At 38.6% G+C, this 13091-nt stretch overlaps 1 protein-coding gene across 1 annotated transcript in view; it reads right to left on the bottom strand.

Moving 5' to 3' along the window:
- The window catches only part of LOC137089401 (uncharacterized), a 126218-nt gene that overhangs the window by 28900 nt on the left and 84227 nt on the right, over nt 1–13091 (bottom strand). Inside the window, exons 50-56 of the mRNA XM_067452980.1 lie at nt 10488–10649; nt 10111–10273; nt 7485–7666; nt 7292–7384; nt 4235–4439; nt 3725–3912; nt 3535–3632 (exon numbers count right to left, since the gene is read on the bottom strand). Of these exons, the coding sequence (XP_067309081.1) occupies nt 3535–3632; nt 3725–3912; nt 4235–4439; nt 7292–7384; nt 7485–7666; nt 10111–10273; nt 10488–10649 (1091 nt within the window). The remainder of the gene's footprint in view (nt 1–3534; nt 3633–3724; nt 3913–4234; nt 4440–7291; nt 7385–7484; nt 7667–10110; nt 10274–10487; nt 10650–13091) is intronic.

The following is a 13091-nucleotide window of genomic DNA, read 5'->3' as shown; positions in this document are numbered from 1 at the left end:
TGTAGAGTTTTGGCACAGTGAGCGAAGTATTCCAAAATGTGTTCAAGCAACGGGCAAAAACTGTAAGTTTGTCTCCAGGAAAGTAGCTGTGTCAGTAGCAGATGCTCATGAAATGGAAGGCTGCGTCCTAGTAAGGCTGCAAATCTTAACTCAAAGGGTTACTTCTGCGATTAGCATATGGCTTTGTATCAGTAGAAACCCTGGAGTATATTCAAATGATTGTGCGGTCACGTTTACCTCAGCTCTCATCATGAGAGCTCATTCAGCTCATTCATCACGGTGAATGTAATCTGACTCCTGCAGCATTAGTGCTGTGACACTCACTCAGCGACTCACTCTTTATATTGAACAGACATGCTATTTAATTGTTATGTCTGTTCCATAGACCGTAAACAAATATGGACGACGCGACTTCATACGTTTCCCCTGAGCAGAGTTGATGCTTTCAGACAGCCTGCACAGCGTTGGGACCGGAGTCTGCGCAGTAGTGATTGGGGACCGGAGTTGAGCAGGAAGAACAGCTGCGATATCAAAAGCCCACACTCTCACAGATGCAGAACTACTAATAATTATTATGTTTTTTGCTAAATTATTTTTAGGCGACAGGAACAGAATAAATAAAGAGTTGTAATACTCTTTATTTTACTTAAAAGACTTGAAAACCCTAACTTAAACTTAAAACTTTACTTAAAAAAACCCTTGTAAACATTCCCAGTGTATTGTGTAATATAAAATAAATATATATAAAGATTTACAGTGGCAGCTCAAAGATGTACAGTAGCATTTAAGTATGAATTTTGAATGAATAAATGTAGGCTAAAATTAAAACTACATATCCTTCAATATACAACATTGATTAAAAGCTACTGTATTAAAGGTCTTTTGTTTTGTTTTTGATTAAAATCTTTTTAGAGGTGAACTGTCCCTTTAAGGACATTGTGTTCACTAGGCTACGCTACTGTCAATTGAAGACCTCCTCACATCTCATATCCACAACTTTCCTGCAAGTCTTAGTGGGCGTCGCCATGACGATACTTCCGGTTGACGGTATCTCAGTTCCGGTTTAGCACACATAACAGTTATGCTGCATTCACACCAGACGCGAATGGTGCAAATAAATAGTGCTATTCGCATGAAGTTGGACGCGTAAAGATTTTGAATCCATTCGCTTTATTCACTACACAACAGACGCAAATTTGCGTCACCGGAGGGGCTTCTGCCAGGCAGCGACAGTCGTCAGAAGGACGAGCTGAGTTAAGGCTGCTCTCGCCGGGGTAAATGAGCGCTGAGCGCCTGGGTCTCACCTCCGAAACCTTGCTTCCATAAACCATGCAACATAAACAGACCCGTTTGACATGTTGCCTAGCACCCTACGCACTCCATTCAATGCCCAACGAGCTTCAAATAAACTCAAGACATGTGATGTAGAAGTAATATTTGTATTTAAATATTTGTAATTGTTCAAATGTTGTTCATGTCAAACATTGTCAGTAGACTTTTTTTAATCAACATGAAAATAGATGCATGAACTTCAATGAATTTAAATGCATTGTAATAAAAATTAACATTTCATTGCTGTAAATGTAAATATTGAGTTTATATATTAGTTTAAACTATTTAAAATACTGCAGTAAAACTATAATTTTTTTGTTTTTAATGTGTAGCAAGACAGCTCTAACAGCCTAATGTTACTATCCAAATAGAGACCTGCACTCCTGCGGGACCCAGCACAACCAAGTGCGGCGCGGGATCATATTTGATTGGTGAATGCGGATAAGGGTGGCAAGATATTGTTGTGTGCGAGTTGCGGGAATTTCAAATTATTTTGCGGGACGCCCGCAAAGTGAAATATATAACAAAATAAAATAATTAGTTAGAAACAACCAAACCTTTATTTATAATAAAATAAAACCGTTTTACAGGCGCATGGACGGAAGGTCTCACGTGGTTCATAGGAACAGCCAAGCCTACCACACAGTGGCAAAATTTCTGCGCCTCATAACTCGCTTAGTGCTACAGATATTAGTAAGTTCTTGTAAGATAATCAGATCCATGCGACCATCTGGGACATGTGATCATTTTGCCTGAAGCGTTGTTATAAAAGACTACTCCTGAATTCTGATAACAACCAAGCGTTTAGCTGAAAACAGTGCAGACTAACATAAACCGGAAGTTCGTTACCGGCTTGTTCTACGTTGCCATAGCGATCATGGGAAAGGTCGGGAAGTTCGGGAAAGTTGTGGATACAGACGCGCGATTTTACTTTCACTTTAGACAAAACCGACTGCGTTTATATGTTAACCTTGTGTGTATTTGACAGTATTAGCGCAGTAAGACTGTCCAGTAATCACTTGTGTTTGACAGACGTTTAGTACAAAACGAATGAAAAATGCAAAACGAATGAAAGCGAATTAAATGTTCAACCAGCAAGGCTTTAAAACGCGGCTAAACACCCCCCTCTCTTTAGGGCATATGATTGGATATTTGCTCATTTCAGTGCGCAGACTCACAGGCACACTCAAACAGATCCGAAATAAACTGAGAGAAATATTTCAAACGGAGAGAAATGGAAATAATGAATTAAATGCAAAACCGAAAAAAACGCAATTCTCCAGTGCGTATTGAACCGTGAATGCTGTACCGAACGGTTCAATATTATATTGAGTATTGTGGCATCCCTAATGGAAATGTGAAAATTAAAGCTAAAGCTCCAATCTGCTCCCAAAAATCCCAAAGTCTGTTAGTACCTCAGTGACAACTTCACTCAGAGAGGGATCTCAGCTGTCAATCATGAGGTCACAACCCCCGTTTTTATAGCATCAAATAACTAAAATTAAACTTATTTAAAAAACGAACGCTTGAAATGAAATCATTGTGATGATAACTCTAATTAAGTAGCAGTGGCTTTGGGAGCGGTCTCACAGGGCAGCGAAGCATTCTGGGAATTGTTGTCTTTCATCCCCCTAAGACAAAAATACATTTTCTGTCTTTTCTCAGTCTAGAAGGCACTAAATTCAAAAATAATTTCACATTTCTACTACATTAATGACCCCGTTTAAATACAGATTCATCTTCCCAGCGCTGAAGTACCCCGTTAAATTCTCTTGTTGTAAATGAATCATGCTAATACTCAACGGTGCATAATGTAAAGCACTGGAAAAAACAGTTGTAATTATCTGTACTGCATTCATAGAAAGCCAATTAATATAAAGCTAGTCAAAATAAAGTATTTTTCAAATAATAATAATAGTAACTTGAAGCAGCTGACCAATCACAACACACCGACCAATCGGAGCACAATGTGCTTTTCATTCAAGCATTACAACCTATTCTAGTAGACCCAGGAATGTTTAAAAGGGCACGATATGGCCTCTTGAATAGGCTAATATTATACACAGAAAAGTGTAGACTCTGGCACCTCAAACACACCAGCAGAGAGTTAGTCAACTCCAGCCAAAGTTCAGTGAGAGCACCTGTTGTGCGCCGATAAAACAAACAGTGATGGGCCATGTTTCTGGCAGATTTGCAACATACCTTTTGGAGAACTTGTACATTAGAGCAAGCTGTCTTCTGACGCTCACTAGCATGGCAGCCAATCGGGCCTCCATCCACTGAAAGGTCTGCTGGCTGACCTGAAGAACATGACATACATCCTCTATTATGTCTATCTCGCTTGATCAACAGCTTAAGACTTCAGGAAAACTGATGAATGCATCTTTCTTGCCATGTCCACTGCAAAGACGGCAACGTGCAAACCGGTCAGAGACGGTGCCCTCAGGTGAGGATCGTGAAGCATCACAGGCAAAAGCTTAGTCAGCTCTCTGGTCCACAGCTGCACCCCTTGCTGCCACGCGGTATCCAAACGCACCCCTGTCACATCGTGGTACGCTCCAGCAAGAGTGGCCAGGGGCTCTGCAAGAAATTAAAACTACAATAACACTAATACACACTGACAGGGATTTTCAACCGAAAGGTGATGATGACATGAAGCCACAGTTGTGCTGGTGCATAAATGCGACTGGTTTACAGATGCTTATGAAAAGCTGTCAAGATCAATTACAGATAATGTGACCTCAGTTGTCAAAGAAAATCATTTGAACGTGCTCAGTGTTTTAGAAAAATAAAAGGTATGCATTTCCCATCAATCACCCAGCGCAGCTCAAAGGGAACTTGCTCGCTATTGTAAGAAATCCGAATGAACAGTGACACACAGAACTTGATAGGGCAGACTCACTCCTGAGCTCTTGTTGGACCTGTTGAGACATGAGATGCAGGATTTGGAGTGTTTGCGGTAGGCTGTTTGTGAGCGAGTGTCGGAGGGGGCCGGTGGTCCAGGCTTTCCACAGCTCTCCTGCTCTCTGCAACAGCAGGGTCTCGGCTCGCTGGGTCAGAGACAGCGGCCCCTCACTCAGCTCCAGCAGGAACATACTGTCCCCTGCCTAGAAGATATAAATAATGACACTTAATCAACATGATCAAGTTTCTGATCATGTTGATCAGAAACTTTCTGCTAATATTTCTGAATGAAAATTATTTCAGACTTTCTGAATTAAATTTTATCAAACTTTCTGACTGAAATTTATGCTTTAATTATTTTTTGTAAAGGGGGGGTGAAACACTCAGTTTCAGTCAGTGTCATGTCAATCTTGAGTACCTATAGAGTAGCATTGCATCCTGCATATCTCCGAAAAGTCTTTATTTTTTTAATAATTATATAAGAAAGATGCGCTGTTCCGAGTCTTTCCGAAAAAAGCCGAGCAGGTGGGGGCGTATCGTGTGAGCGGAGCTAAATAATGACGTGTGCGCGCTGCTGCTATTGTGTTGAGTCTAGTGCGTCGTAAAGCTGTGTCATCCCTAACAGCGGGAAAAAAACTTTATTCAAAATAAAAATATGGCTTTTAATCAGATAGCCATAAATCTATGATCCGGAATCAGACCCAGAGGCTGCAGTTGAACAGGAGTAGCAGCAAAAACGACTAGAGCAGGACGTCTCTATGTGGTACAAGTTATACACTAACTATATAATATGCTTAGCGGCTTGTGTTATTTACATATTTATACTTGAATTATATCGTCGTATTTTTGTCTTTGAAGGTGTACATGTGGGAAGTGCAGTTGTGCACGTGTGTGTGTGTGTGTGTGTTTACGCGTGGTTTGTGTAGACAATTGTAACGTTATTAAGCGGACTGGTTTTGCACGGCAGGCTAGTGTTTACATAGAAAGACACGGAATAGTAGCGCATTTGAATGAAGAAGCGTGCTTATTTAGTTCAACATATTTCCCCACTCTTTGTGTATTGTTGTTTGGAGTGCTTTTACAATACACAAACATAAAGTTACACATATAATGGCCAGCTAAACAAATGTACACGCACTACACATCGCATGCTCCATTGATCAATTTCTATATATAGTAATATATATAGTAACTATACGTGATCATGTTTGGGCTACTTGATGAGCATAGGCAAAAACACAGACATTTGAAGCAGTCTAACTCACCGCCCGCGGTTCTAACGTTGGGACCTTTATCGTTGGGACTGCCCCATCATTCAGCATTAGGCGATTGGAAAATCCGGCGTCAAGCTTGGCCTTATTTATGAAACAGTTGGCACCGAAATGCAGCGAACAGATATAAACATTCGCGCAACTCAGTTGCTGATCCGGAAAAGCAAATTCCATCCACTGTTGCCTTAACGCGGGGTTTTTGGGGAATCTGTGCAGGACTGTCTTGGTCTGGCAACCAAAAACGCACTTTTTGATGTCATTGTTAATTGTGCACATCACCTGTGCAGCGCAGCCTACGAGCCAGCGCTTTGATGGGCGTAGCCTGTTACTTTCGCTCTCTCCCTCTCTCTCTCTCACGCTCTTCCGGTAGAATTGTCCGTAAGGCCCATACAAGGAAATTCCGCCCCCATTAACGTCAAAGGGGACGCATGATCGCAAAAAACTTGCCGAAACTTATGACTAACCGGAAGTAGTATTTTTGACAAAGAAATACTCCCATCAAACGTCCACCTTAACTTTTGAAACTTTGTCTATGTTTAGTATGGGATTCCAAGTCTTTAACAGTGTAAAAAGATCAGTATGCATGAAACAGCATTTCACCCCCCCTTTAACTACAAATTTCTTAGAACAGCATAGTATAGCATACAACGAAACCTCTATCAAATAAAAAAAAAAAGTAGTAAAAGCTTTAGAAAAATAATAGAAAATGCTTTAGAAAATATATCGGTGTGAATCTCATGAGATTGGATGAGAGATGTATTGTACCACCATTTAAAAGTTTGTGGTGGGTAACTTTTTTATGTTTTTGAAATAAATGAAGAAAAAAAGTCTCTCCTGCATTTATTTGATCAACAACAGTGAAATTATTATTACAGTGTAAAATAACTGTTAAATAGCTGTTGAAACGGTTAAAATGTAATTTATTCCAGGGATGCCAAGCTGATTTTCAGCCTCAGAAACATATGGAGATGAAGAAACCTTTCTATTATTATTAAATATTGAAAATATCTGTGCTGCTAAAAAAAAAATTGTGGAAACTATTCTAATGAACAGAAAGTTCAAAAGAACAGCACATTTGAAATAGAAATCTTTGCTTGCTGGTCCCCACAATGTAGGTGATCTCAGATTTATATGATATTGTGGGGACATTATAAACAAGTACACACACACACACACACACACACACACACACACACACACACACACACACACACACACACACACACACACACACACACACACACACACTAAAAGTTTTAACAATATATTTATATCTGATTAAAGATCTGATTAAAATTCTCATTACAAATGATTAATTTCGAAATAACTTCACACAGCACTTCAAAGGATGGTTCAGAAATCATTATGTCAATTATGTTATTATTAAAGAAAGAAAGAAAGAAAGAAAGAAAGAAAGAAAGAAAGAAAGAAAGAAAGAAAGAAAGAAAGAAAGAAAGAAAGAAAGAAAGAAAGAAAGAAAGAAAGATTTTTTTAAGGTCCACTTTAGACATTCCACTACTTTGCAACTATATTGCAACTTATTCTACTAACCCTAACACTAACTAAGCTAACAGTCCACTAACAGTCTACTAATACTCTAATGAAAGTTAGTGGACAAGTTACGTATAGTTAGTAGTCTAAAGTGGACCATTGAAATAAAGAGTAACCAGAAAGCATACAGGTTTGGAGAGACATGAGAGTGAGTAACTGATTTTTGTTTTTTTGAGTGAGCTAAACCATTTACATTTACATGACCGTAAGACAGCCTGTGAGATATAACAAACCTGTCTTCTGAATGTTAACAGAAGATGCTGAAGCCTCTGAACTCTGTCCAAAAGTTTACTCCTCATCCGATTCCCCAGCTGCTGGAGCCGTGCCTGTAGAGATATGGTATTTAAAAAAAAAACAGACATGAAAAACAATGTTTTACAAGGTATCTGGCAGATTTATATTGTCATAACTCCTTGCCGCCCTCACCTCTGCGGCCCACAGGCATTCCCTGCATCCCTTAGCTTGAAATAGCAGACCCTGATTAGCTGCTCCTACAGAAACAAGGGCAAGGGTCTCATTCTCAATGCCACGACCGCCTCTCTGAGCCTCCACGGTGAACCACTGATGCCCCTCCAAACAGAACGCCACTCGGATATCATCAGACGTTTCTGACGGCAAGTAGAAACACTTGAATCTCATTCAGAAGAATATGACGTGATGAACAATAATTTGTTATTAACACCTCACATATGAAAAATAGTCCGAAATATCTGAAAAGAACATGTAAAACATGTTTTTTTTTTTAATGGAACAATATTTTGAACCCTTAGAACAATCTAAGAGTTTGCATATTTGTATTGTATTATATTTTAAATATCAGGCTTTTATGGAACTCAAATTTGAGGAGGACAAAAAGCAATTTGGGACAGTTTCTGATATTTATATGTCCAAAAATATGAAATTCTGATCAATTGCAATATAAATCAATGAGATCTTTATAACAGTACAGTATTGGCATACATTTAATGTATAGAAATATCAGTTGTCATTATCTTCCAATAACAATATTTTAATGCTTAGTTTTTTTTCCCAAAGGTAAGTGTTTTTTTTGTTTGTTTGGTTTTTTTTTTTGGTTTTTTTTTCTGAAGGTATAAGTTCACTCTCAAGCCATCCTAGGTGTATATGAGTTTCTTCGTTTAGACGAATACAATCAGATATTAAAAGATGTCCTGGCTAATACAAACATTATGATTGCAGTGCATGGCATGCAGCTCAAAATTTGAAGTACAAAAAAGTACATTCATCCATTACCAAAATGCTCCATGTGGCTCTGGGGCTAAACCCTTAAATGCATACCTCGGGTCGTTAGCGACCCGAGACGTCATTCACTACCCTGGTCCTCATTATTTTTTTAAAGTTAGAAATCAACCTTCTTAGTATTCCTCAATCAATCCATTTGAAACAATATAACAAGAACAAAATAATAGAATTATAATTAAATGCCTGTTTTTTCACTAGTTTTTTGTCAAAATTGTATAGGGTCACTAACGACCCGATGTGTGTAGGATTGTATGTATATTTTTTTTTGCACAATGATAAATTAATCTATAATGACGAAATAGGGCGCAATTCACCTTTATTCCACAAGGTGGCAATGTCTGATACGCAATGATGAAGTGACGTTTCACTCATAGTTACCTCTGACAGAAAACGAAACAATAATAATTATAATCTCCAAAACTTGAAATGGCTTAGTGATTTACTGCAGAGAGGAAGTACTAAACACAATCAAATATTAGTGTCACTGTCTCTTGATGATGGATGTGCTCAAGAAGCTGTCAGTGATCAACATATTGATTTTGAAGACGTTGAAAAAGAGTTCGGAGAATATGCTCGAGATCGCGAACATGAAGCAGATGCTGAACATACTGGTAAACGAACTCTGACGAGGACAGATGATGATAGTATTAAACATCTGCTCAAACTGAACCCTTCCAAGCTCCAAAAGGTAACGAAATGTGTTTTATTTTATTCTTCTGTAATTGTTACTCAAACATCAGGAGTTTTATATATTATCACGACAGGTAGAGGTTGAATGTTAAATATAAATCCGGGTCGCTAACGACCCGAATATGTAAGAATGTTTGGGGAAACAGTCATGCATTTAAGGGTTAATAAAGGCCTTCAGAAGCGAAGAAATAGGTTTGTGTACAAAAAATATCCATATTTAAAAAGTAAAATATCTAGCCTCCGGCAGACTACCTTCCATATTTAACTTCTGAAGAAAGTGTAATGCCTCTCACAATTCAAAACGTTTACGCTACATCCAATGTCATCGTCACACCAGTTACGCATTTTCATAAGTTGAATCCAGTGGTTTGCCGGAAGCTCAATATTTTGTGTGAATAATATGTGGTAAAAAAAAAAAATCTTACAAAAACAATCGCTTCAGAAGGCTTTTATTTACCCCTGAAGCCATGTGGATTACATTTATAATGGATGGATGCACATTTTTGGGCTCCCATTCACTGCCATAATAAAACTTAGATTAGCCAGGATCTTTTTTATATAAAACTCCAATTATATTTTTCTGAAAGAAGAATTTCATGCACATACACCTGACCTAGGATGGCTCGAGGGTGAGAAAATTATGGGGTAATTTAAATTTTTGGGTGAACTATCCCTTTAAAAATATATAATGCAATGCAATACAATGATGATTGATAGATTAGCCTCAAAAGCCTGATGTATCATATTAGATACTCAAAGCTTGATGTGATTTTTCTCAACAAAAAATAAAAAATAAAATACATGTAAATAATCAAGCTTCAGTCTAGTAATACTTCATTTTCGTACTGACAATATAAAAGTTATTCTTATGTTTGCTTGATAAAAATCTGTAATTTCACAGCAAAGGGATATGTGCACCACAACATGAAGGTAGCCATTTATACTTTAACGTACAAAAAAAGTATAAAGTATCAATCAGACAACAGATTAGGCATGCAATAGATTGTGTACAAAAGGTTAGGCAACGGTTTGATCAAGCTGTTAATTTAAAGGCCTTAGATATTTGTGTATCAAGCATGATATAGTAGGCTAGCATCATCACCAGCATGGTATCCAGCAGCAGCTCGTAGGCAGCGTTTTCCCAGCGCCCCCTGCAGCCAGAGCATCTCACTGCGGTCTAGATTTGCATGAACCTGGATCCCCACATTCCTGCCTGAAGACAGGGAACTGCAGACCAGCTCTGCACTCCAGTTTCCTACCTGCCACTGTAAATCACACAGATTTATTTAGTTCACCCATTTAATTTGTTCAGCACACATACTGTAACACTAAAGAAAATTCCATTGGCTTTTACTGTTTTATAGAACGCTTATACCTTTCTACAGACTAGAAATAACTAAAACCAAACTTTATATTTTCTCTAAAAATCTCTCATACTGAAACTCAACACGTTCAGAAGAGCCGCTGCAGCGTGAGTACCTCTGTGTGCAGAGAGTAGTTGGAGCGCTGACTGCTGCTGATGTTTCTGAGCGACAATGTGAAGGTGTTGTGCTGAGTTTGTCCAGACACAGACACACGGGTGTTAGTGTACAAAATTTCCTTGCCTGAGTTCACTCTGTGAGATCCAGACCAAATTAAAGCCTGTGAACAAAAAGATTAAAGGGGTGATGAATTGAGGAATCAACTTTCCCTTGAGCTTTTGATATATAAAAGGTCATGGTAAAATAAGAATATCCTCTAAATTTCAGAGCTGAAAACTTGTTAGTCAAAGAAAAGCTTTTATAGACACCAAGCCCAGCAAACTGTCCTGTGCTTCATACTGACGTCAGTGCGCGACGAAACACTGCCTCTACAAAATCTACAGCGTGTCTAAGCCTCACCCACCAACTCATGGAAGGCTCGTGCTAGCTGGTCAACAACAATAAACATGCCGAGGAAGATTAAGATATTACGCTTAGGGCTGGGCGATATGGAGCAAAAAATATATCTCGATATATTTTGCTATATCTCGATATACGATATATATCTCGATATCTTTACAGGAAAAATAACCCCCTGAAAACTACAGCAAAAACAAATATGCCAAATACCACAAATTCTTTTCTTTTTTTATTGAAGTGCAAAGAGGTAGTCAGTTCATGTAGGAACAAAGTGCTTTTGCGACATTTAAAAAAAAAAAAAACTCCCTGATTACATAAATAATAATAATTTAACTGTAAAAGAAAATAAATAATATTGCCTTCTTTTCATTTATTTCATGCTTTCAAAAGATGAATCAAAGACTCCCTTTTTTACACTTAAAGTAAACAGTAAGCATTTTGCAGAAAGATGGGGGCATGACTGAGATATAAATAAACTGATTTCGTCATAACACCATTTCCTGTTAATTTTTATCAAAATTCAAACAGTGATGTTTGTCATGAGTTTGACCAAATTCAAACTCATCATGCGGATCATGTAGGCTACACATGAGCTGAATTTCACTTCTTTTCCAGTTACAGAACGAAATATGAATGTCAGAAGGTAGGCTATATGATAATCTGATACAGTACAACTGACAGATGAGCACTGTGTCTCAGGACATCCGGGATGTCGCGTTTTTCCCTCTTGGTTAAAACGTGAATAGACCTGTTCATCATAATCCCGTGATAAAGCTGACAAAATAATCATAGTAATGATATTGCAATACTTTTTAAATGTTTTCAAATGATATGCGATCATTTTGACATTTTAACCGAAAACCATGCGATCAGTTAGACACAAATCATAAACTGGCATGATTGTGACTGAGAGTGCGTCTCGCACCAGTAGTGTCAATCACCTGACTGTGGGTGAAACGTGCGCTTTGAACTATGATGAACATTAATATTTCTTTATAAATTTAAGCAAGCAGTTGTGTTAGAAGGAAAACGTGATCTCTTAACTGAGTCCTGAACAACGCGCGCGCTTGTCAACATGATAACTAATCCTCACCTGGTTGCGGACGCAGCCGTGTGCACTGAGACGACACGCGAGGGGAGGGGGAACAAAAGCAATGAGGCGGGAGGCGCGCGAGCGGGAGCGAGCACAGCACATGGAAGCAAAGTGGCGGAATCAGAATTTAATATAAACAATATATCGATATATACGATATGTCCAAATCCATATCGAGCTGAAAAAATATCTCGATATATTTTAAATATCGAGATATCGCCCACCCCTAATTACGCTAATAGATAAGGGGAGCTTAAGCTCATTAAATATGCAAAATATTATCCAATCCTAGCCATGGGCATTTACTTTCAAGTCTCCAGTGCCCAGCGTTTTGAAGAGAGCCTCAAAACCAGTGTAGAAAATAGCCCAATACTTATTAGTTATGATGTTTTTGAATGTAGAAACCACACGGACATCATTAGTTGACCTCAGACAACAGTATAAAAAAAAAATAAAAAGCCAGTTCATGACACCTTTAATGTTGCAATACAACTGAACTAAGGCTTCTTGCTTAGCGCCAATCACCGAAGGTGTGTATCGTTAGTGCTCCTATTCTTCTTCTGCTCTTGAAGTCTATTAGCCTAAAAATCTAGACGCACCCTATTTTAGACGCACCCAAATCTAAATTTACAGCCTGGTGTCGTCTAGCAACTCTCCATAGACGTGCTAGCTGGAAAAACCAAACTCTGGTCAGGCCAATCACATCGTGGCTTAACATGATGACGGCAGAGTTGCGGAGGTTCTCCCTACTAGTATTTGTAAACATAGAAGCTGGCAAACAGCGTCTTTTGAATCAGCTTTGGCTGCGACTCTGGAGACTTGGATTTAAGCTTTTCTTTGAGAAAAGCACAGCACTGAAGTCCTTCTTAAGAACGGAAGATGTGTTCTGAGTTTTGCCGACCGTATACGGCGAAAGTTTAATTATCAACTAGCTCTACTTCATGTTGCTCTAGTTGGTTGTAGCTGTAGAATTTGAAAGACGATCGTTTATTCTGCCCCTTGGATTGAGCCCTGTCAATGGTGAGTTCACAGACCCCACATCTTGATGTGGGTCTGGTTTGTCAGGCTAGAAGTATATGGCAGCACAAAGATAGAGGACAGTCTGATCAG

This window comes from Pseudorasbora parva, chromosome 9, assembly GCF_024679245.1.
Source record: "Pseudorasbora parva isolate DD20220531a chromosome 9, ASM2467924v1, whole genome shotgun sequence".
Taxonomy (NCBI): Eukaryota; Metazoa; Chordata; class Actinopteri; order Cypriniformes; family Gobionidae; genus Pseudorasbora; species Pseudorasbora parva.
This window is presented reverse-complemented; position numbering and strand designations above follow the sequence as displayed.